Source organism: Podarcis filfolensis (assembly GCF_964270895.1).
Source record: "Podarcis filfolensis genome assembly, chromosome: 7".
Taxonomy (NCBI): domain Eukaryota; kingdom Metazoa; phylum Chordata; class Lepidosauria; order Squamata; family Lacertidae; genus Podarcis; species Podarcis filfolensis.
In genome coordinates, this window is record NC_139603.1 from 71,628,733 (window position 1) to 71,654,603 (window position 25,871).

At 44.5% G+C, this 25,871-nt stretch overlaps 1 protein-coding gene across 1 annotated transcript in view; it reads left to right on the forward strand.

Moving 5' to 3' along the window:
- Positions 1-25,871, forward strand: part of TRHR (thyrotropin releasing hormone receptor) — a 35,358-nt gene that overhangs the window by 2,507 nt on the left and 6,980 nt on the right. Inside the window, exon 3 of the mRNA XM_083622184.1 lies at positions 25,414-25,800. Within this exon, the coding sequence (XP_083478310.1) occupies positions 25,414-25,800 (387 nt within the window). The remainder of the gene's footprint in view (positions 1-25,413; positions 25,801-25,871) is intronic.

The window sequence follows — 25,871 nt, forward strand, 5'->3', positions numbered from 1 at the left end:
GTTCGAATCCCCACGACGGTGTGAGCTCCCGTTGCTCAGTCCCTGCTCCTGCCAACCTAGCAGTTCGAAAGCACGTCAAAGTACAAGTAGATCAATAGGTACCGCTCCGGCGGGAAGGTAAACGGCATTTCCGTGCGCTGCTCTGGTTCGCCAGAAGCAGCTTAGTCATGCTGGCCACATGACCCAGAAGCTGTACGCCGGCTCCCTCGGCCAATAAAGCAAAATGAGCGCCGCAACCCCAGAGTCGGCCACGACTGGACCTAATGGTCAGGGGCCCCTTTACCTTTACCTCTGAATACAAGCAATGGAGCTGTGTCTTCACGTCTTGCTGGAGAGCTTCACAGCTCTTCCTGTTGGCATGATGGACTAGATTGACTATAGTCTGATCTAATGAGAACATCTTAACTTTTCTATTAAAAGTCCAAATACCTGACCTAGGACATGCAAAGAACCCTTCATCTGTCTGCAATTGCAGTCAAAGACGGGCGTGGTGACATCACAGGGTGCTGTTGACAGGAGCTACACCTGGGTAGGGTTGTTCTTTGTCTTATCGCTTCTTTTTGAGCAGATGTGATATATATTGTTGAGTGCTGTAAGATCCTAGGAGTTCCAGGTGCATATACCCAGCATTCGTGTTTCCTTTTGGGAGTGAGGCACAGAGGAGACTCCAGTATCTTTATTATATATGGTTTATTACACACATATATAACCAAGAGTGTCTTGCTTCTTTCATAGCTACAGCCTTGAATTCAAACAGTCCCCAGCCATGGCTCTGACTCTCTTCAGCTTGCTGACTTTTACATGCAACCTTTCACCCCCAGGTTACCTGTAAGCCAACTCTGAAACTTTCCTTTTAAACTCTGCTTTGCCTTCCAAACTAAACTCTGAGTTGAGAAAGGGGCTCCTCCCATTTGCTGTCTGCCACAAAGTCCTCCCTCTCTGGTTACCCTAATGGTTCATTACCTTCCTTTTGTCTTTCTTAATTGCTCATCTCCCAGGGGATTTCCTGACGCAGGAAACTGGTCTGGCTTAAATTTTAATGCTTGCTATATCCAATGTCTAGCATCCAGTTTTAACATGTCAAGCATTGTTTAAATTCTAACATTTACTGAATCCAGGAATTTAGGGTGTCTAGCACCCACAAACTCATAACAGTATGGTGTGGATTGGCCTCAAAACAGCCTTAATGGACTCCTGGCTCTGATGTAGCTTCTTACTATGTGCTCAGTCATGAACCCATATTGTCGCTGCAGAATATGGGAAACTCTTAAGAAGCCAAGCAAATGTTGGTGCCAAAGCACCTCAAGAAATCAAATCCAAAGGGATGGGAGTTCCATTGTTTGTTGTTCAACTGAGATGCCTAAGGAAAACTCACAAATAGGTGATAGATGTCCCCTAAATTTTCTCCCATGATTTGTTAATCAGGATGATTGCTTTAGAACATGGAGTTTTTACTTTCTGGCAGTATTATAGCAAATGTAATATTGGGATTTGTAGGATAGGCTCTACCTAGCCCAGTGATGGCCAAACCTGGCCCGCCAGCTGTTTTGGGACTACAACTCCCATCATCCCTAGCTAACAGGACCAGTGGTCAGGGATGATGGGAATTGTAGTCCCAAAACAGCTGGAGGGCCAAGTTAGGCCATCACTGATCTAGTCTAAGGGTCATTATTCCATCATCATAGTTTAACAGTTTTATACAGTGTCCATTATAAACTAGACCAGTGGCGTAGCATGGGTTGTCAGCACCCGGGGCAAGGCAAGTAATTTGCGCCCCCTAACCCAGGGCAAGGCAAGTAATTTGCGCCCCCTAACCCCTAACCTGCCGCCGCTGCCAGCTTCTTCTTGCTGCTGCCTGGGCTGGTCTGGTGTGGTTCTCTCTCGCGCTCAGCGCTGTGCTGGGTGGCCGCTGCACTGTCCCTCCCCCAGATAGTCCCTCGCTCTCTCTCCGCACCGCACGCCTGGCACCCACCCCCTCCACAGTGGGCGGCGACCCGGCGGCTTGGATCGGATTCGCACAGCCAGCACTGCAGTGAGAGAGAGTGAGTGAGCCAGGTAGGGGCAGAGAGCTGCGTGTGCGAGCGCGCCCCCCCAGATGTTGCGGCCGGTGCGGCCGGGCCCCCCTGCACCCCCCACGCTACGCCACTGAACTAGACACTGTACAATAGCAAGTGCAATGCATCCTTGCCAGTATATTCTAATTATGATACAATACTTATGGAAGTGAAAAGAAGCTGGCAAGGAAAATGGTTAGTTTTGCCAAGCATTGGGCGATGGGAAAAAAAATGCAAAAGAAACATTTGGTGCTTGATCTCAGCAGGCTATAATGAGGCTTCCAGTTATGGTTCCTCTTCTATATTTAGTGTAAAATTAACTAGAGGTTTGTTTGTTTGTTGCCAAATTTATGGCCTAGCTTTGAGGTTCTCCTTGCTGTCTTTTGTATGCACTCATGCACAATCTCATAAGTTACCTTATGAACAGAAGCCACACATTCTCATCACCAGCAGCAACTAACTATTCCTAAATGCCTGGGTAGATAGATTCCAGCTTACAGCTGGAATGTCAATAAGTTGATACCATGCACACTTTTTAAAAAAAGGTGTTTTAAAGTCAGGGAGCCACCACAGAGAAGACTCTGTCTCCATATCCACCACAGGGGAAGATCCAATGTACTTCCCCTGGTGATGGAACAAATAGTAGGCTTTGCTGAGGACATGGACAGGATCACACAGGGAGAAATGTTCCTTCGTATACCTGAGCCCTAAGTTGTTTGAGGCTTTGGGAGCCCGTGTGGTGTAGTGGTTAAGAGCGGTAGACTCGTAATCTGGTGAACAGGGTTCGCGTCTCTGCTCCTCCACATGCAGCTGCTGGGTGACCTTGGACTAGTCACCCTTCTCTGAAGTCTCTCAGCCTCACTCACCTCACAGAGTGTTTGTTGTGGGGGAGGAAGGGAAAGGAGATTGTTAGCCACTTTGAGACTCCTTAGGGTAATGCTAAAGTGGGATATCAGATCCAAACTCTTCTTCTTCTCTTCTTCTTCTTTGTAAGTCAAAGGTCAACAGTCAGTGTGGATCCTTCAAGAGCAATGTTATTTGATCCTTGACAGCTATCTCTGTTGGTTCCCTGGCAGCTGCATTTTTGAAAGATCTCAGGGAGGTTTATATTAAGTGGGTTATATATACTTTTAAATAAGGTGGCACCCATTTTGAGGGTGAAAGGACCCGCAGGCCAGGGATTTATCTCTGTCCTGGGTGTGGAGCCAAGCACTGCTATTGGTTGGTTGTTCCTGCACCCAGGGCAATGTCCCCAAATTCCTGTCGCCATTGGCTGATTTGGCCGCAGGAGGATGATCTGGCCTGCAATAAGCCAGTTCACAGTGGAGGCCCGGGACCCGCCCACAAAGCCACCTGCCTGAGATGCTTCTACATAAGGTGGCGCCCATTTTAGGCATGTCCAATTGATGTGTGGCTGCTAACATCTGGGTCCTTTTGGACCTGGAAGAGGAAGGAATGGAGGTGGAACAGAAGGGACGGAAATGGGAGCAGGGTGGGGAGGGCTTATGTGTGCTCCACTGATGTGCACTTTGATCCAGAATGAAACCGCCATGGGAACGAGGAGCTGCTTGTACATAAAAATAAAAGGACAGCTTCATTACAGTAAGTAACTATGTAAGCAGTTCCCAGAGCAGGGGGGCAGGGGTCATTGTGCCTAGGCTACCTTTGTCTAGCAATAGCTATAGCTGGCATGGCAATCCAAACTGCAAAGGGATTCCGTGCCACTGAGGCTACCTGGGGCTCCAATGACAGAGGTACTCTCAGACTACATGCCTGCTATTTCAGGGCATGTGCAACCACCACCATCTGCCCCAACCTGGAAGATTGTCCTCCCAATTCCCAGCCCCAAGATCCACTTACCCATGGGACCTCCAACTTGTTAGCATCCACTCAATTTATTGGCCTTCATCCAGTTAACCTGTAGAGGATTGTGCTGTAAATGTGTGGCTTTAGGCACTTTCTTGGGACCTAGACCTACTAATTAGGGCTGTTGTAAATATAGCATTGGTTCCTTGGGATGAAATGTGATAGAGAAACAGTTCTCTTTCTCTCTCTCGCTCTCTCCATCCCTAAAGTATGCTTGCTTATAAACAATATTGGCAGAATAATGTGCTGCAGGTGTGATGAGCTTCTGGGTTCAAGTCCTCCGAGATGCAAGGTGGTCCTGATGCTGACTGCATTTGTAAGACTGAGATTTGTTTTTCATTGTATCATCACAATCACTTCATTCCTCCCACATGAATGCCTGGGGTTGCTGCTGCTGTTGTTTTACAACAGCAGCAACAACATTCTTTCCAGGTGCCCTTTCTTTATTATCGGGCTCCATGCTGACAGAAAGAGAGGTGTTAACAAGGAGCATCCTTTCAATGCAGCCTTTGAAATCAATGGCATCCTTTACAAAACGTATACCTTTGTGTTGCTGGAAAGAAGTCTTCAATGAAGCCTCATCACAACACTTTCCAACGCTCAAATAGATTGCGGCTTTTGTATATCATAAATTGGCTCTTCTAGTCAAATTCTGTAGAGATATGGAATACTTAACTTGGGGTGCTTCGAGATTTTGAATGTTCTTCAGATATGTGAACACAGATCTGCTCTAGATGACTTTTTGGGGGGGGGTGAATGTCAGCATTCACCGGTGCACCTGAGTCAACTCACTTTATTTTTTTAATTAACAAAATTTGCCTGGAACGGATAGCACTCCCATGTGCTGAATTTCAGCATTCGCCTTTTAAAGGAGAGGACTGTTATTAACTGTTTTATTATTTGTCTGCCAGTATGCTTTTTATTGTGCTTTTTATTATTATTATGGATGTTCTGTGACGTGTTTTTAATGTTGTACACCGCCCTGGGATCTTTTGATAAAAAGTGGTATATAAATAAAATAAATAAATAAAATATATATCCAGGGGTGGGTGGCTATCCTTTGCCCAAGACCAGAGCTCTGTGAACCAAGTCTCTAGGATGCACATTTACCACTAGTCTGACAATTTGGAGCTAAGATGAGAGCTGTTGCTTCAGCAATGAAGGGGTCCCAAGCTATTTGGGGGTCTTGCCTGCTAGGTCTCTTAGCCCCCTTTTCAGGCAGGTGGCTGGCAAATGGGCCTATCGCAGGCCGGATCGTATTCCTGTCGCCAAATGGACCAGTGGCAGCAGGAGTAAGGTGATGTTCCCCTGGACATGGGACCAACCGACCAATTGCGGCCCTTGGCACTGTGCCCAGGGGAAGCTTAAATGCCCAACCTTTTCTCTCGCCACACTGGTTCTGCCACCCTCTCCCCCTCAGATTAGGGTTTTCATGTGCACTTTGACCTTGCTATGGGCAATGTTGGTCTCCTAACCTAACTTGGCTAATTGGCGGTGCCATTTGGGGTTTTGCCTACCTCATAGCAATTGTCACAACTTTGTAAGGCAGATAGGTATTGGGTAAGCCTAGTCTTGGTTGGAGGGAAGGTTGTAGCCTCCACCTGCCCCTCCATGGGGAAGGGTATCCTGTTAAAAGCATCCAGCATCCAGGAGGAGTGGCTTCTGCCCAGACGGAGGCTAGGGCGATACCACTCCTCCAACAGGAACTGCTTGGGATTTGACGTGGGCCACAGGGCGCCCCCCATCGGCTTCACCCGTAGAAACTCTCCCAGTGAACTGGCAGGAGTGACATGCACAGTTGCTATGCCTATGGCCAAACCTCACATCTGTAACCAATAAAGTTGTGCCCTTATTTGATTCCCAATCCAATATCCTGTGTAGTGTCTAGTGATTTACATCTTGGGGAACAGGGTGGTCATGGGGCCTCGATACACAACACCAACACCTTGAGTTGGGCATGGTAGCTCATTGGCAGCCAGTGCAGAACTTTCAGGACCAGTGTCCCATGGTCCCATCAGGCTGCCTCATCTACCAACCTAACAACTGTATTTAGCACTATCTGTAGTCTCCAGATCATCCTCAAGGATTGTTATCCAGTGGGCGCTCGGGTTGTGAACGTGATCCGTGCGGGAAGCACGTTCGCAACCCGCAGCATCCCCAACCCGCAATGTCGCGTCTGCACATGTGCGGGTCGTGATTCGGTGCTTCTGTGAATGCGCAAAGTGTGATTTAGCACTTCTGCACATGCGCAAGCGCCCAAACCCGGAAGTAACCCGTTCCGGTACTTCTGGGTTTGGCGCGGTGTGCAGTGGCGTAGCGTGGGTTGTCAGCACCCGGGGCAAGGCAAGTAATTTGCGCCCCCTAACCCGTGGATTTGCGCCCCCTAACCCGTGGATTTGCGCCCCCTAACCCATGGATTTGCCCTAACCCCAGATGTTGCGCCCGGTGCGGCCCGCACCCCCTGCACCCCCCACGCTACGCCACTGGCGGTGTGCAAACCGAAATCGCGCAAACCGAAGCGTCTGTAACCCGAGGTATGACTGTATATCTTTAAGCACAAGGCAGAAACATTGCCTTTGGCCTTTTAAACTGGGGAGGGGGGTGCTTTTGCTAGTTATGGGAGCAGAAAGGAGGTAAGACTGCTACCTTTGGGCATCAGTAACTGTTTCCCTCTCAAGGCTAATTTTGGATAGGAGGCAATTGTCATCACGATCACAATGCAGGAGGAAAGCCCTGCCTCCCCAACAGCTGTGGGTAGAAATATAAATTGGCATTTGATATAACATGTCATTTGGCTCTTAGGCTGCAGTACTGCGACACATACCTGAGTGTTGGAGTACTTGAGCTCAGGGGTACTTACACTCCAAACATGCATCGCACTGTAACATTCTGAGTTGGATTCAAATAAATTGTTGTACTAGCAAACATGCAGTGGGACTCCCGCACCACACCACACTGCACTGCCGGAGGGTCAAGAGAACACCCCAAAAAGTGTGCAGGGAAATAAGAGGGAAGTTTGTTGCATCACACAGGTAGAAGTGCTTGCACTGACAGAATGTTCGCCTTAGCTGCTATGTTGAATTCCACCCGCTGTGTTCTTGTCATGTCCCAGAGAAGAAAGGATGAAATGTATTACCAAAGCAATGTTTTGCATATACAAGGTCTAAGGTGCAGATATTTGCATCTCCAGGGGATGGTGGAATCCCAGCCACTATTACTCAGAGCAGATGAAACTGCATTTAGTGAGCGGATGGTCTAATCCAGTGAAAAGTGGCTTCATAGCTTCATATTTTCTTTATTTATAACTGGGGCAGCAGAATGCCAAACACAGACATCTGGTCCCATGTATGAATCTTAATCTGATTAATAACTACATGTAATTTTTGTTAGGATGTTTTGTTTTGTTTTTCTGTTTTAAACATAGAACAGTGTCCATTGTGTGCAGCATGTGCCACAGCAGAGATCATTCAGTTTGGAACTAATAGGTGAATTCTGTCAATGTAAAGTCAATGAGCCAAGGGGGTGGGTGGAGTGTTGCTTAGCAACCAGGCGGAACAACCTGAACGAGGGATCAAGTGCTCTGATTGGCTGTGTAGTTCAGAAGGAACTTCATATAAGACCTGAACTAAGAAAGGCAAAACCTCTCCGTTCCTTTCTCCTCAAATTATACACTGGTTTTGTTCAGCTTGCTCAGTGAATTGTTATCAGAACTTAGCTCATGTTAGCAACATGACCTTGATAACATATTGTTCTGGTGGTGGTTTCTGCCTGTACGCAATGGCCAGGCAGTGGTCTGCTTTGGCAATGCTGTTCATCAGAACTCAGGGGAAAGGAGGAGCTGTTTTCATATCCTTTGCAAATTTGAGTCCTTCTAACAGGCTGTGAACCTGGAGCCATCCAGGTGTTGCTGGAATTCAACTCCTATCAGCCCCAGCAAGCCAGCAAATAAATGACCAGCGATGATGGGAGTTGGAGTTCAACAACAGGTCCCTTGCCCCTGCAATAGGTGATCAGCTTTGACACTAACAAATTTCTTCTAAGTTTGCACAGCAGAATCATAGAGAAGTGTACTTTTTTCAATAAACAACAACGGTCCATTTCATTAAGGGTAGTGCAAGAAAGATAAATACCGATTTTTTCATACGCTAGTATTTCATTCTTATCCTTTTCCAGAATTCCCTTTGGGCTACCGTGTTTGTGCTGTGCTTAGCCAAGCAAGTGTCCAACTCTTCAGTGCAATCACACTGCTAATGCCGTCTCTGCTGTGGCCCTGAGAATTTTCTCAAACCAGCCAGGCACCTGCGATTTTGTTCCAGTGTATGCTGCAAGCAGATTGTTCAGCCTAACAATACACTCTCCCCTAAATTGTCCTCTGCTTTTAAAGAACTGAACTGTGTTATCTTACCTTATCCAGTTATAACCCTCCAGGCAGGCTATTTATCGGCTGCTTTTCTATTAAATTTTGAATTTCCACCGTCTTTCTGCTGATAAGTGTTTTTACCTGCCACAGTGATGATATTTTTTAGATGTTATGGTGCATTTTAAATTAGGCACTCAATATTATATGGTTTGTAAAATGTTGTTATAAATTGTGTTTTAATGTGTTGGAAGTTGCCTTGAAAGGGTGTTGTTGTTGTTGTCGTCGTCCTTCTTCTTCTTCTTCTTCTTCTTCTTCTTCTTCTTCTTCTTCTGCTGCTGCTGCTGCTGCTGCTGCTGCTGCTGCTGCTGCTTCCAGACTGTTATTAGGCCTTCCATTTAGACTACCATCTCCCTTCTATTACTCCACTCCTTTGATCAGGATTTTAAAATATTTTCAACACACACACAGAGCGAGACTTGCAGGAATGATCTGCCGAGTCACTCATCTTCACAACTAGACAGGGCTTAGTATCCAGGGTGGGGAAGGAAGCACATACCCAGGTGCAAAACACACCTGGTGAATTTTGAACACTGTGTGTGTGGGGCGGAGGGCCGTTAGTATGATTATTTCTTCATTAAGCTGTCCACTACAGGGGTCGGCAACATGCGGCCCATGGGCCGGATGCGGCCCACGAAGACTGTTTTACTGGCCCACAAGCCACCCCCGAACCAAGCCTCCCACTCAGTGAATCCCCCATGAGCTGCACTAAACCAGCACAGTGCAGGGACTCACCAAGCGGTGCTGGAAATCGCGTCTGTGCATGTCCAGATGCCAAAAATCGCTTCTGCACAGGTGCGATTTTCAGTGTCTGGGCATGCACAGAAGCAATTTCCGGCACCACGGACATGAGCAGACGTGATTTCTAGCATCACACTACGCCAGTCCGGCCCACGGACGATCTCCGTGGGAGTTATTTGACCCATGGCTAGTAAACCTTGCCGACCCCTGGTCCACTATTATGCTATGTATTATGTTTTTATTATCATATTTTGTAAAATATGTTCTTAATGTTGTACACTGCCCTGGAATCTTTGGATAAAGGGTGGTATATCAACCAACCAAACAACCAACCAAACAAACGTTCATGGCTTCCCCGAAAGAATTCTTGAAACTGTAGTTTACCTGTCACAGAGCTACAATTCCCAGCATCCTTAGCAAACTATGATTTCCATAAGCTATATGCTTTAAATGCATGGTGTGGATGGGGCCAAAGTCACCTTATGCAAGAAACCAGTTGCTTGGGGAGAAGAGCCATGGTTTTAAATGGCTTGGTTGACAAGGATTGGTCTCTGGGAACAGCTGACTCAGACAGGCTTGTTCTGCATCCTGGGAGGCAACTTTAAAGCACAGAACTTAGTCTACCAGGCTTATTTGGAGGAGGAGGTGGCTAGAAGCAAGCTAGCGGTACCCCTAGTTTCAGGTCCTTCCTGGCTTATTACACCTGAGGAGCCATGTGGTTTTAACCACAGCGTCTGGCTTGGTTTCTCAGCATAGAGAGCAGCTCACAGACAGCATAGTTAAGAAGCAGAGTCAAGGAAAGTATTAGGGTCAAGGAAGCTTTCATCAGGAGAAGTCTTGTCCAAATGCGGAGAACAAAAAAAAGAACAGCTACTTTGGCCAAAGAAATGCAAAATGAGGATGAAAACAAAAATCAACCAACACATTACTAAAAATATTAAGATCTACAGTAGAAAAAAAGAAAAGAAAACAGTAGAAAAAAGAATAGAAAAAGTAAACACTTTAGAAGCAGGAAATCAGCTAGGGCTGTGGTTGGGACTTTGGGTGACAAGGGAGTCAAAGGTGTGCTAAAGAAGGAAAAAGAGATCACAGAGAAGCTGAATGAATTCTTTTCGTCTGTCTTCCCAGTGGACAAAGTAGGGCAAATCCCTGCACCTGAACTAACTTTCTTAGGCATGGAGTTTGAAGAAAACAGTGGTGACAAAAGATGAAGTTCTAGGCCTTACTGACAAATCAAAAACAAACACATCACTGAGTTCAGATGGCATCCACCTAAACGTGAAAATATTGTCCTTCTAACAAGCATGTGCAACATTTCCCTAAGATCAGCCTCCCTATCAGAGGACTGGAAAGTGGCTAATGTGGTGCCAGTTTTTAGAAAGGGATCCAGGGGGATTTGAAAAATTACAGGTTGGTTAATTTAATGTCTGTTTCAGGAAAAGTTCTATGGTGCATTATTAAAGGTAGAATTAGTAAGCAGATGGAAGAACAAATGGCGATGAAGCAAAACCAGTGTGGCTTCTTCAAGGGCGAGTCCTGTCTAACTACCTTTTAGAGTTCTTTACAAGTGTCAGTAAGCATAAGGATAGGCTGTGATCCAGCAGACACTGTGTGCTTCAAAAAAAGCTTTTGATAAACCCCTTCAAGACTCACATGGAATATGGAGAAGATCAGTTACAATTTTTAAAGGACAAGAAGTGGAAAGTAGGAATAAACAGACAGTTCTTACCTTGAAGGGATGTAAGGTGTGGAGGTCACCCAAGGTTTTGTGCTGAGACGTGTGCTTTTCAACTTGGTCATAATTCACCTATAGGTGTGAGATAGCCAGGTTTGCTGATGACACCAAACTGCTTAGGATGGGAAGAAGAAGAACAACAACAACAGTAACAAGAAAAAGGTGGAGAGGAGTGATTGTGAGGAGCTCCAAAAAAAATCTCTTGAAACTGGGCAGATGAGCGTTTCTGATCATGAGTCCACCAATGAATGGAAAACACCCCTCTTCCCCAATTTCACCCTTCTGACATTAGCAGTCAACAAATTGTTATTATTTTCCCAGATTAGACCTGTTCAGAAGCATAGCATTTAACATTTGTAACTGAAATAGGGTCACGTTCAATGAGACTATAATACAGCACCCTGGGTAAGCTGGCTGTTTGAAGCTTGGAAGATCAAAGTCTCATTTCCCTCATTCAGAACTCAAGAGGCCAAGTTCAATGCAAATTCCACGTTGGAGCATATTTCACTATGGCGTGATCATTCAGGGAAAGGTTGTGCAAGAAATTAAATGTGATAGTGGCAACATTTTTAGAAATAAAAATTCCGTTGGTTTGCTTCTAAAGGTTCTCTTGTATATTGTTACAGCCATATTGCATATTGTCATTTCTCTCTGTGAAATTAAGAAATAACTTTCTCCCTATACTTCTGTATAGATTGATACCTAAAGATTTAGTGGTCACTCTTATTGGAAGCCAGAGGGACTATAGCTGAATGGCAGATCACATGCTTTGTATGCAAAAGGTCCCAAATTCAGACCCTAGCATCTCCAGATAGGTCAGGTAAAAGTCACCCTGAGCACCATATGTCTCAGGACACACACACCCAGCTCAAGGAACAGTGGTGCCCTGCCTGTTCTGATCCCTTGCAGGCCAGGTCACATGTCACCTCAACTAGACCTCTGATCTTAGCATTGTAGTCCTACAGCACTAAGATTGCAGATTATCCTCTGCCTGCTCTTTAATAGTAAACTGGCGGGATTTATCATATTCCTAGTCTTAGCACTGTGGTCCCACAGCACTAAGATGACAGATGAATGTCTGCCTGCTACCTTTTTAAAGAACAGAGGCTTATCCCCAAGCTTAGTGCTGTAGGACTACAGTGCTAAGATTAGAGGTAAACCTTTGCTTTGCTCCCAGCTTGAAATTTGTGAAAAATGGTCTGTGGAGGGTGGGCCAGTTCTGTTGCAGATATTAATATTGCACGACTTGAAGCAATAGGATGTATAAAAACTGACTTCTTTTGGAATAAAAATTGTCCAGACCCATAAATATGATTCAAAAGCTTTACTAACCAGAACTTTCTTCATAACAGATACAAAGACAAATAATGATACATCCAGATACTTCCATAAGGCATATACTTGTCAAAGCATAGGTTCATCTTCTTAGTAATATTAGATTACTCCAAACAGACCTGAAATCAAAAGTCTTTCTCTTCCTACAACCTCTATTTGGCTGGAAATGTTATCTCTCCTAGAAAGACCTCATTAGCACATCTTTCTCTCATGTGGCTGGAAACAAAATACCAAAGGCAATTCCCTTCAAAATGGTGATTTGCAGCTAAATACCTTATTCATGTGATCTAAGGTCATGTGTTCTCGAAGCTACAAAACTGAGTCTAACCAAACTGCAGGAGGCAGTGGAAGACAGGAGTGCCTGGCGTGCTCTGGTCCATGGGGTCACAAAGAGTCGGACACGACTAAACGACTAAACAACAACAACAAAGGTTCACATCAACAGTTAATTATTAACCCATCTAAGTACTTAGAGAGCTCTGCTTTGCTTTAGTATACCCTAATGGAATTTTCCTATGTTAAACCCTTAGCAATATACATACAGGCATTTTCCAGTGTGCAATTAAACAATTACATTTAACAAGTTCCAAATCCGCAGCCTAAAAGAGGGTTCTCAGCTGCTACTCTAACAAGAAAATTATTTTTAGGAAAGGCTGTGCCTGCCACATCATACCGCTTGAAGCGATGAGACGTGATAATTATATAATGAGATGTCCTAATGAGGAACCACCCGCAATATTTCTAAACCTTCCTGGAATTTTCAAAATGACTATCATATCTGTGTGATCAACATACAGTAGCTGTATAGAAGAAATAATGCATTCAGGTCCACAAGCACATCTATAATGGCACTGCGATGGAATGGGAGTCAGAGGGAGTGTTTATTATCTCAACATGATGAGCCATTCAGCATCTGCAGTCTTTTGCAGAAAGGTATGCAATTTGTGAAGGAAGAGATGTGCAGGGGTCCCAAGTATCATTCTGACTGAATACGCACAACACATTTCTCCCTTTGTGTTCTGAAATGGATAATACTCAATCTTTGGAACATGCCAGGCACAACCCACTTTTAAGTCCTGTTGTTTTTATTTGGAGAAGTGTTTGGTTTTTGCCTGTTTTGCATCTTCTGCTATTAGCAAACATTTCTGACACAATCCTCCTAATATTTACTCAAATGTATACAGGATTACCTTATTTTTCCATGTATTCGACAAGGGTGTTTTGACTCAAAAATCATGTCAAAAAATGGGGGTCATCCTATACATGGATGGGGGGGAAGCTGCGAGCTGGTTGGGGGGCGTGCAACTCCCTCCCATGCTGCTGCAGGAGAAGCGTGCTCTAGGAAGCTGTGAGCCACCAGTCAGCTGGTTGGCAGCCCACACTAGTGGCATGGGGGGAGCGGCTGCCCACTCTGCCAACCCCCAGCAACAGCCCTGCTGGGGTGATGGCGCGTGCGCAATTCCCCCTAAAAAAAGCTCATCAACATTGGGCCATCTCCCCTCATTTTCTTTAAATTTAGTCCCCCAAAATAGGGGGCATCTTATATATGGGGGTGTCTTATACACAGAAAAGTTTGGTAAATTCAAAAGGGCTTACTCCTAGAAAAGTATGTTTGGGGTTGCAGGTGTGCAGCACAATGTTATGCAGGTTTATCCAAATGCAAACCCCACTGTGTTTAATCATAGGTCCTAGTTGTGTAGAAGCTCTATACAGTCAGCAAAAACAAGACCTGGAGCTGACTGTGGCTCAGATCATCAGCTTCTTATAGCAAAATTCAAGCTTAAACTGAAGAAAGTAGGAAAAACCACTGGGCCGGTAAGATAAAATCTAAACCAAATCCCTTATGAATACACAGTGGAAGTGAGGAACAGGTTTAAGGATTTAGATTTGGTGGACAGAGTGCCTGAAGAACTATGGGTGGAGGCTCGCAACATTATACAGGAGGCAGCAACTAAAACCATCCCAATAAAAAAGAAATGCAAGAAAACAAAGTGGCTGTCCAATGAGGCCTTACAAATAGCGGGGGAGAGAAGGCAAGCAAAATGTGAGGGAGATAGTGAAAGATACAGGAAATTGAATGCAGATTTCCAAAGAATAGCAAGGAGAGACAAGAAGGCCTTCTTAAACGAGCAATGCAAAGAAATAGAGGAAAACAACAGAATGGGAAGAACCAGAGATCTGTTCAAGAAAATCGGAAATATGAAAGGAACATTTCGTACAAAGATTACCATAATAAAGGACAAAAGTGGTAAGGACCTAACAGAAGCAGAAGACATCAAGAAGAGGTGGCAAGAATACACAGAGGAATTATACCAGAAAGATATGGATGTCTCGTACACCCCAGGTAATGTGGTTGTTGACCTTGAGCCAGACATCCTGGAGAGTGAAGTCAAATGGGCCTTAGAAAGCACTGCAAATAACAAGGCCAGTGGAAGTGATGGTATTCCAACTGAACTATTTAAAATTTTAAAAATGATGCTGTTAAGGTGCTACACTCAATATGCCAGCAAGTTTGAAAAACTCAGCAGTGGCCAGAGGATTGGAGAAGATCAGTCTACATCCCAATCCCAAAGAAGGGCAGTGCCAAAGAATGCTCCAACTACCGCACAATTTCACTCATTTCACACGCTAGCAAGGTTATGCTTAAAATTCTACAAGGAAGGCTCAAGCAGTATGTGGACCGAGAACTCCCAGAAGTGCAAGCTGGATTTCGAAGGGGCAGAGGAACCAGAGACCAAATTGCAAACATGCGCTGGATTATGGAGAAAGTTAGAGAGTTCCAGAAAGGCATCTACTTCTGCTCCATTGACTATGCAAAAGCCTTTGACTGTGTCGACCACAGCAAACTATGGCAAGTTCTTAAAGAAATGGGAGTGCCTGATCACCTCATCTGTCTCCTGAGAAATCTCTATGTGGGACAAGAAGCTACAGTTAGAACTGGATATGGAACAACTGATTGGTTCAAAATTGGGAAAGGAGTACGACAAGGCTGTATATTGTCTCCCTGCTTATTTAACTTATATGCAGAATTCATCATGTGAAAGGCTGGGCTGGATGAATCCGAAGCTGGAATTAAGATTCCCGGAAGAAATATCAACAACCTCAGATATGCAGATGACACAACCTTGATGGCAGAAAGTGAGGAGGAATTAAAGAACCTCTTATTGAGGGTGAAAGAGGAGAGCGCAAAATATGGTCTGAAGCTCAACATCAAAAAAACGAAGATCATGGCCACTGGTCCCATCACCTCCTGGCAAATAGAAGGGGAAGAAATGGAGGCAGTAAGAGATTTTACTTTCTTGGGCTCCATGATCACTGTAGATGGTGACAGCAGTCACAAAATTAAAAGACGTCTGCTTCTTGGGAGAAAAGCAATGACAAACCTAGACAGCAGCTTAAAAAGTAGAGACATCACCTTGCCAACAAAGGTCCGTATAGTAAAAGCTATGGTTTTCCCAGTAGTGATGTATCGAAGTGAGAACTGGACCATAAAGAAGGCTGATGGCCGAAGAATTGATGCTTTTGAATTATGGTGCTGGAGGAGACTCTTGAGAGTCCCATGGACTGCAAGAAGATCAAACCTCTCCATTCTTAAGGAAATCAGCCCTGAGTGCTCACTGGAAGGACAGATCGTGAAGCTGAGGCTCCAATACTTTGGCCACCTCATGAGAAGAGAAGACTCCCTGGAAAAGACCCTGATGTTGGGAAAGATGGAGGGCACAAGGAGGGGGGACGACAGAGGATGAGATGGTTGGATGGTGTTCTTGAAGCTACCAGCATGAGTTTGATCAAACTGCGGGAGGCAGTGGAGGACAGAAGTGCCTGGCGTGCTATGGTCCATGGGGTCACGAAGAGTTGGGCACGACTAAACGACTAAACAACAAGAAAATTTGTGTAGAGTTGGAAGAGAGCCCAAGGGTCATCTAGTCCAACCCCCTGCAATGCAGAAATTACATCCATGACAGATGGTCATCCACCCTCTGTTTAAAATCCTCCAATGAAAGTTCAGTCCTACATGGGCAGTGGGAGTTAAGGTAAAATTGCATCCTATGTTAAATAATATGTGCCCTTCCGTTTGTGGAGGCATCTTTGATCTAGCAGAGGCTTCTACTAATGGGATTTTTTTTTGTCAATTTCCCCTGAAATTCCCTGCCGCTATGGAGCTGTCAATTTTTTTGTTAGATTGTTTTTATTAATTTTCCAATAAAAGACATCCAATTAACATATCAAATCATAATCCAATAAAAATAATAAAATAAAATAAAAAGTTTGAATTATCTTCCAAATTATAATTGTCAATTTTAGTCCTCTTGCTTGCTTATTTTTCCAATCCTAATTTCAGTTCTCCACATTTTGTAGCAATTGGCAACTTTATTTTAATTTAACTCATCATAAAAATTCACCAGCATTTAATGTGGATTTTTCTGGATGAACACATTTTGATTTACAGTTTTGATTAATATACACATATTTGAAAGCAGTTTCCCCTAATATATGCATTTTTGTGAACATTAGGTGAAGACCTGCGTTACAAAATTCGGATAAGTGTGAATTTTGCAGGACACATGTGTTTCACTTCACATATTGCTTTGGAATGTGTGGATTTGATAAGTTTTGCTTTAAATGCATGCTGAACAGAACTCCTCCTTCATTCCATATGCAGCTTCTGAAAATCTACTCCATAAGTTTGGAGGACTGCCTGAAACAGTTTGGAAAATGGGGCGGGAGCTGTAGGAGAAAGGGACTAGGCAAACATCACCTCTGATCTTCTTCCATCAGCAGAATCCTCCAGGAGATCAGTCTCTCACAAATGGAAGGAAATGATTGGATACAACCGATTGTGGTTTGATAGGTTTGGGCATTGCAAAAAAAGTAAGGATCCTGTTTTCACCGATGTGGATGATTTCCTCCCCCCTCTTTTTAAAAGTGAAACCTTTTATTAAAACATAGGTTTGAAAGCCAAACAGATATAGCAGCTGTGATATGACAAGCCCTCTCATTTGCACACAAAAGCGTTGAATGAATGGAGTGGAACGTTTTTCATATTTAGAACAGCATCAGATGCTACTTTTAAATGTGCAGCCGTGGTGGGGAGAGACATCAATTAGCCCTCCACTCGCTCAGTTTAAAAAAACAGCTTTCTTTCTTGTCTGCGTGACTTGTGACATGCCGCTATTCAAAAACAAAAGAATACTAAATAATTATTCCATGCAGAAATCTTAACTTGCATTTTTGGGGGACTGTGGCCAGTACCTTTGCCAAGCCCCTCTCAGTTACAAAAGCTGCCTTCATTTTCTGCTTAATACAGCAAATACTGAAATACAAAGCAGCCGCTGAACCTTAACAAATGAATGAATCAAATCAGGTATTTGGTGAGTCTAATTGAGGGTTGATAATTCTGTTCAGTGTGGGGAAAGCACTGTGGACCTCAAAGGTCATTTAAGGCCACAGAAGGCGACTGCCAGGACCCTATATCCCAACATCAGTACCTGAGTTGGCTGCAAATCACGTATCATATATACGTGCAATTTGCCTCATGTCAACTGCACAGTTTGGAAAGAGCACAGCTGTCCTTAAGTTCACCTGAACCTCCTGCAATAATGTTTCTCTACAAAATTCAAGCAGAAAAGAACACTTTAGCATCAGAGGCAAGGAAGGTCTTATTCTCTCTCCCTCTCCCTCCCTCCCTCTCTTTCTCTTCAACAGGTACATCCATAAACAAGTGGAACCTTGATAAACAAAAGGATTCTTTACTTTATTCTGTTTCTTCCCCATCTTTTACCCTAAGGTCCCAGGGTGGGTTACAAACAATCAAGACAGTTCCAAGCATTCAACAATTAAAAACATGTCCATATATGAAATCAATGCAAACATTTCAAAATAATAAAATATGTACTCAGTTCAAAATAGTTCCAATACAGATGCAGACTGGAATAAATGTGGAACGCTATGTTTTCCAAGCAGCTAGGTCTGACCCCCCCCCCCGAATACTACATTCCATTCCCCTTCCCCCAGACACCCATTCCCTGCAATAGGCCACTGAGTATTGCCCTATTCTCATTTGGCTGGTTTTGGGGGTTATAGGACTGCCCCCTTTGATCCCCCCATTTTTATACTTCTATAAACATTGGGGTTCCCCACAGCATGCTGCAACAGTCCTTTGGCTTCTTAGTGGCTACATTTCCATTCACACCTGAATTCACTGCAAGAGGGAGTAATTGCATGGTATCATTAATGAACTTGGTGCTTCACAAAGTAGCATAAGCCAAGAAGTCAAGTCCCTACCCTGCAGAACTTGCAATTTTATAGAAATATTATTCCCACAAAGCCCTGTTAATGACCCTTTCCTCACGCAACAAAACAGAAGGGTGGTTGCATGAGATACAGGAATGTAAACACACACAAGCTATCCATTCTTGGTTGCGTCAGCAGATGAACTGCAGTGTGCACATTTACCAATGGGAGCCTTTGGGTTTTGGACTGGAGTCTGTGGGCCTCTAGAAGTTGCTGGACTACAACTTCCATCATCACTGATGATTCTCCGTGTTTGGTTGGGGCTGGTGAGAGTTGAAGTTCAGCGACATCTGGGATGCCTTGGGCTCCCTATTCCCAGAGAAGGCTCAAAGGCAAGTTCTCAAGATCCATATTGTATTGAACAGAAAGGCCATAAGGCCTCCCCTGTTCCCACAGAAAGCTACCGCGTAATTAGAAACACTCTTTCAGATAATGGGCCTTGTACAGTGGTGCCTCAGGTTACATACACTTCAGGTTACATACGCTTCAGGTTACAGACTCCGCTAACCCAGAAATAGTGCTTCAGGTTAAGAACTTTGCTTCAGGATGAGAACAGAAATCATGCTCCGGCAGCGCGGCAGCAGCAGGAGGCCCCATTAGCTAAAGTGGTGCTTCAGGTTAAGAACAGTTTCAGGTTAAGTACGGACCTCCGGAACGAATTAAGTACTTAACCTGAGGTACCACTGCACTGGCAATCACTTCTGAGGGCTAGCATGTACATTCCCAGAATAGTATGGTAGATCCTATGTTTGGTGATTAATTTGGGGTGAGGAGAAACCCAGAAGTGCAATTCCAAACAAGAGCAGCATTCTTAATATGGCAGAGTGTTTGCCTGCTGCAGAGTTGCTTTGCTACTTAAGGAGCTTCTCAGCCTTTTTCCTCAGCTGCTATAAAAAGTATGAAATTCAAAGGAAGCAATAGCCTAATGAGAATATTGTACACTTTGGAGTGTTTTCATGTTTTAAAAGTACAACACTTTTACCATGAAGAGGGTCACCGGGGGGGGGGGCAGGGAAAGAAAGGTTTATCTCATCCCTAAATTGAAATCTTAAAAGGCTTCTCAATAAGGCCTATTCAATATGTTTTCCATACAAAAAGATCCCCCGATGATTCAATTTTCAAGTGCTGTTTCAGGAAGACTTGTTCAGAGGGAAGCATCTTGTCATTCCTGAGAGGGCATTAATGAATGGTTGTAATAATGGATTAGGTCAAAACACTTCAATGATATATTTTTAATCTCCTTTCTAAGTACTGTGGTTATGTTAAAACCCACATCAAGGCCAAATGCCTTGGCGATGCTCAATGTCTTAATGATGGATGAATCAGACTATTCTTCATCCCTGTCTCCATGTGTTCATTTAGAAGTCCATTCTGTCCTGTTTCTGCATCAACCTGCCATGCTTCAATATGCATTTTCTTACACAATAATATTTAAATATGCATTTTGTCCCAGTGTACTCCTGGTACATTGGGGGAGAAATCTGATTAAGTGCACATGTTAAAATAACCTAATTAATGCACACTTTCCAAAACAATACATGAGCTGAAACACAGCCAGCCTTCCTAGCCTTGCCAAAGTAGTTCATGTGCTTTACTTCAAGACTGGATTACCACCATATGTGCTCTATGTGGGGCTTCTCTGATTCTGCAGTCAGTGCAGAACGCTGCAGCACGATTGCTGACAGGAGTCAGGCCTTGTGCTTAGAGATCTGCGCTGCTTGCTGATTTGCTACTGGGCCAAGTTCAAGGTGGTACTATTAGCATGTGAAGCCCTTAACAATTTGGGACCAGTTTATCTACAAGATCGGCTTTTGTTGTTTAGTCGTTTAGTCGTGTCCGACTCTTCGTGACCCCATGGACCAGAGCACGCCAGGCACTCCTGTCTTCCACTGCCTCCTGCAGTTTGGTCAGACTCATGTTTGTAGCTTCGAGAACACTATCCAACCATCTTGTCCTCTGTCGTCCCCTTCTCCTTGTGCCCTCCATCTTTCCCAACATCAGGGTCTTTTCCAGGGAGTCTTCTCTTCTCATGAGGTGGCCAAAGTATTGGATCCTCAGCTTCAGGATCTGTCCTTCCAGTGAGCACTCAGGGCTGATTTCCTTAAGAATGGATACTTTTGATCTTCTTGCAGTCCATGGGACTCTCAAGAGTCTCCTCCAGCACCATAATTCAAAAGCATCAATTCTTCAGCGATCAGCCTTCTTTATAGTCCAGCTCTCACTTCCATACATCACTACTGGGAAAACCATGGCTTTAACTATACGGACCTTTGTTGGCAAGGTGATGTCTCTGCTTTTTAAGACGCTGTCTAAGTTTGCCATCGCCTTTCTCCCAAGGAGCAGGCATCTTTTAATTTCGTGACTGCTGTCAAGATCGCCTTACCCGGTGCTTTTTTCCTTAAAAAAAACATGTCAGTAATCACCATGATCCTCTCCCCCTTTTCTCTCATTCTCTCCTGTCCCCCTTCAATTAATTAAAGCCCCACTTTGTGCGACCCTCCCCCTTCTTCAACCTCTCCCCCACCTTGCCCCATCTGCTCTTCACACCCACCCAGCATCCCACCCTCCCAATTCTCCTTTTCCTCCTTTCCTCTCCTCCCAGCCATCACCTGCAGCATCCACACTCACGCAGCCACAGAACGGAGGACTGCAGCGCTAGCAGCAGAGGCTGCCTCCCCTCTTCTCTCTTTCTCTTTTCCCCCCTTCCTGCATACATGGAAAGAATGAGCAGAGGCAAAAGGGAAGCACTGCTTCCGCTTGCCCGGCTGCTCGCGGTGTATAGCGGCAGGTCCGGGGTGTGGTGTGGAGCATGCATTGCGAGGCATCTGAGGGAGAGTGCTGCAACCTGTTGACTGAGAGTGGCAACTACAGTCCCAAACAAGGGCCTTGTTTTACTCGCCACCATCTCAGCCTCCTGAAGTGAAGGACATGAGGCAGGAGTTGATAATGCAGGTGAGTTGTGCACAAGCAAGCTGCCAGCTAGCTCTGCAGAGGCTCCTTTTATTGACACAGTATGCAAACCAAGGCAGGTACATTTTGGGCTGTGACCATATTCCAGTCCTGAGATCGTGGGGTGGTACAAAGTTATTTTGGCACCTGTTTCCACAGCACCATTTTTTCCCCTTGCACAATGTATGACGAAGGAGACAAAGGTCTCAGAGACAAAGGTCACAGACAGGACACGGCAGACTACTGAGACCGCAAAAGGTTAGACAGAGGGCAAGATGTTCAGACAGCTGTGGCCTTATCTGTGAGGGGGAGTGTGCTCCGCACCCCAAGGTCATGCATGTAGACAGCTGAGGCTGCCTGTGGGCAGGAGTGTGCTCCACAACCCAGTGATCATTCCTACAACTCCCCTCTTAAACATGGTTGCTTGTTTGCTCTCCCCACCCTCCATTTACCTTATTGCAAGATTTTTTTTGGGGGGGAAGGTTACGGTACTGTGTACCATTGAGTACCACCAGAAAAAAAGCACTTGCGCCCACTTGACAGTTTAGATCTGCAGAATTGGCACAACTACAGGGGCCACATAATATCCGTTCCTGAGTCTATAAGAACTTTGTAACTCCCTGCCTTTTGAGATCACGGAGGTGCCTTCACAGTATTCTTTCTGGTGCCTGCTAAAAGCATCCCTGTTTAGACAAGCCTACCAGATGCTCAGAAAGCTGAGGTGATTTTAAACTGTTTTAGTGTTGTAACTTTTGATTTTTTAAAAAAAAACAATCAAGTGATGTATATATTATGTGAAATAAATGAATAAGCAAAGTTTGCAGTTCTCTGAATTTTCGCATTCCATTTCTCCAGACAAATAAATGTGTACAAAATTCATATACTGGGGTAAACTCCCAGTACGTTTCCGAGCACAATTCAAAGTGTTGGTGCTGACCTTTAAAGCCCTAAACGGCATTGGCCCAGTATACCTGAAGGAGCGTCTCCACCCCCATTGTTCAGCCTGGACACTGAGGTCCAGCTCCAAGAGACTTCTGGAGGTTCCCTCCCTGTGAGAAGTGAAGTTGCAGGGAACCAGGCAGAGGGCCTTCTCGGTAGTGGTGCCTGCCCTATGGAATGCCCTCCCATCAGATGTCAAGGAAATAAACAACGATCTGACTTTCAGAAGACATCTGAAGGCAGCTCTGTTTAGAGAAGTTTTTAATATTTGGGTGGGGCATAAATTATTAATTAATTTATTATTATTATTATTATTATTATTATTATTATTATTATTCAACTGTACACAAAAATGCATATATTAGTGAAAATAATGTCCATACCCCCTAATACAGAAGCCGCAGCATGCAGTCCACAGTAGCTTACCAGCCTTAGACTCTGAGATCCTCAGCTCACGTTGTAAAGTACCTGACTTCAGTGCCTTTCAAAAATGTATCCCCTTTGGGAATCGATAGAAAATTGCACTTCTCGAACCATTAGCTTTAAGGCATCATCATTAACTTCTGTTGGCTTCCTCTACAGTAAGTGCTTGGGGGGAGAAGGCCTTCAGCCTGACCTCAATAGATAATGCTTTGTTCTGCGTTCAGTTCTCTCTCTCTCTGCCACCCTGCCCCATTTCTGTAATAGTTCTGTCCCACAATCCCATTCACTATTACATTAATGGCTGGCTCTTTGCTCCTGATAAAATGGAGCACTCTTAATTTAGTGCAGTGGGAGAACGCCGAGTTCGAGCTTGTAACTGCATCAGATTAAAATAATTTCTCTTATTCTCTGGACAATTCTTGGGCAGAGGTTGTGCTGAAATAACTGAGATGCTTAAATTGCTTATGATTGGTTAGTATCGTGTAACCCCTGAAGTCTCAGACAAAAAGCTTCTAGCATGGGGAAAAGTATCGTGTAGCAAGTTATCCATTGACCTTTCTTTGAAGGACTGAGTCACTGCAGCACATTAATGAGAGAGTTGGGGCTCAGTTTCAATGATAAGAAAACAATTATGATTATTCAGAAGCAGCAGAACACTTTGCATTTTATTTTTTCAGAATTTGATGGCATGCTATAGAGATGGATATTAATATTATAGGTTTGCCGAAGTAGTGGAACTCATTCAGAGCTCCACAAACATGTGGAGGGATGGGGGAAATTTAATTCAGCAATCAAAGTCTGCTATTATTGTTATTATTATTATTTATTAAATTTATTAGTCTCTTTATCTTGCCCAAGGCTGTCCACAGGAATTTACAACCAGCCAACCCAAAACCCCTCACATATATACAATTAAAACCAAGGGGGAGGAAACTACATTAAAAACACCCCTCCCACTTCTAAAATGCCACAAATGGTTAAAGGCCAAAGGCCTGGTTATAGAGGAAAGATTTTGTCTGGTGCCTAAAGATATATAATGATGGTGTCAGGCGATCCTCCTTGGAGAAAGCATTCCACAAAGAGGGAGCCACCACAGAAAAGGCCTGTTCTCATGCTGCCACCCTGGTAGTAATATCATCATCAAACCTTTTATTGGCATCACATGCAAACATGCAAACATCCAAAACAAATCAATACAGAATTACCACTTCCCCAGTGGCACAAACATTTGCTAAAAGAAAGGAGGCAGAGCAGTCTATCGTCACATCTCTAGGTCTCCAGGGAGATCGGACGTCTGCAGTGTATTTTGACTACAAAAAACCAAGCCACTAACTTGGGGAGCTCCTGATCATTCCCCAGTAATAGAAAATGTATGACCTCCAACTCTGGTTTCCATTTGGGAATGCAGAGTTGACCTAGAAATTGCTGACGGAGATCAGCATATAGTTTACAATTAAGAACCATATGTGTAAGGGTTTCCACCAGGTGGTCTTCACCTGTGCAAGTTCTTTCTCCTTCCACCCTGCCTGAGAACCTTCCCCAAAGGAGGTTTGATGGATTTGAATTAAACCTGGCCAGCGAAAATGCCCTTCTTTCTTGAGAGTTAAGCAGAAATTCAAGGTAATTGTGGTTAGTTTCATGTGCTCAAGAAAGTTGAAAATAAAGAGGGGAACATGTTTTCTCTGCTGCTACTGTTAATTCCTGGCGCTCAATATCCCATAACCTAGTTTTTATTATAGCCTTGGCAGACGGTAGAGACATTGATCGCAAAAGTTCCACCGACAGCCCAAGTTGCTGTACCTTCTTGTTAAACTGTTGTAACCCTGGGGAAAGAAAGGGGTCTAACAAAACTTCGCTGTGGAGAGGATCTTTATCTGATGTAAGGCAGATGTTTAACCAGCATAGAAGAAATCTTGCCCAGATGACAGTCTCTGGTAGTAATATGCATTCCACCAGATTGCCCTTTCCCAATCTGGTGTTCACATTCTCCAGCTTGTTTTCTTCATCCAAGGCAGAGTTCAGTTGGTAGAGCATGAGATTGGGGGTCAAGGGTTCAAGCCCTACGTTGGGCAAAAAAAAATCCTGCTTTGCAGGGGTTGGACTGGACTCTACATAGAATCTTAAGATTCTAAGATTTTACAATGTTTTTAACTTCAACCCTGACACAACTATGGCAGCTGGAGCAGTGGCAGAGGAAGGGGGTTTGGGGGGGTGCAGTCCACCCCAGGTGTCATCACTGGGGTGTGTGTGACAAAATGAGTTGTTGTTGTTGTTGCTGTTTAAAAAAATTTGGGCTCACGAAACTTTTTAGGAGTGATGTGGTGGCTTAGACGCCTGCAGGTTCTGCACTGCCTGAAACAGCAGTATGGGAATTGTGTCTGCCTACTGCCTCTCCCTCAGCCGCCCTACAGCTGAGGGGGAGCGGCGGAGAGGCTCCAAGTGTCGGAGAGGCTCATCCCGCCCCCATGGGCAGATTGCCCTGCCCCTGGCTGCAGGACACCTCCCTGCACCAGGCACCCAAGCAGCTAGCTATGCTGCTGAGTTGGAGCTGCTGGGAGTTGTGGAAGGATGAAATAAACCCTGAAGTGTTTGCTGTGTTCCTTCCCTGTTTTCCCCTCCCTTTCTGTTGCTCACATGGTATTGTTTCCTGTTCCCCATAGGTTACCAAAATGCTGGCTGTGGTTGTAATCCTCTTTGCATTTTTGTGGATGCCCTACAGGACCCTGGTGGTTATCAACTCTTTCCTGTCTCGCCCTTTCCAAGAAAATTGGTTCTTGCTGTTCTGCAGGATCTGCATTTACCTAAACAGTGCTATCAACCCTGTGATTTACAACCTCATGTCCCAAAAATTCAGAGCAGCCTTCAAGAAACTCTGCAAATGCCAGCAGAAGCAGTCGGAGAAGCCCAACAACTACAGCGTGGCCCTAAACTACAGCGTCATCAAGGATACAGACCATTTCCACACTGAGCTAGAAGACATCACAGTCACAGACGCTTATCTGTCATCCACCAAAGTGTCTTTTGATGATACCTGTGTGTCTTCTGAGGTAAAGAAGCACTACAAAGCTTTAAATGTGTCCTTCATCTTAAGGTCCATGAAAAAGGTGTAACTGCGGAA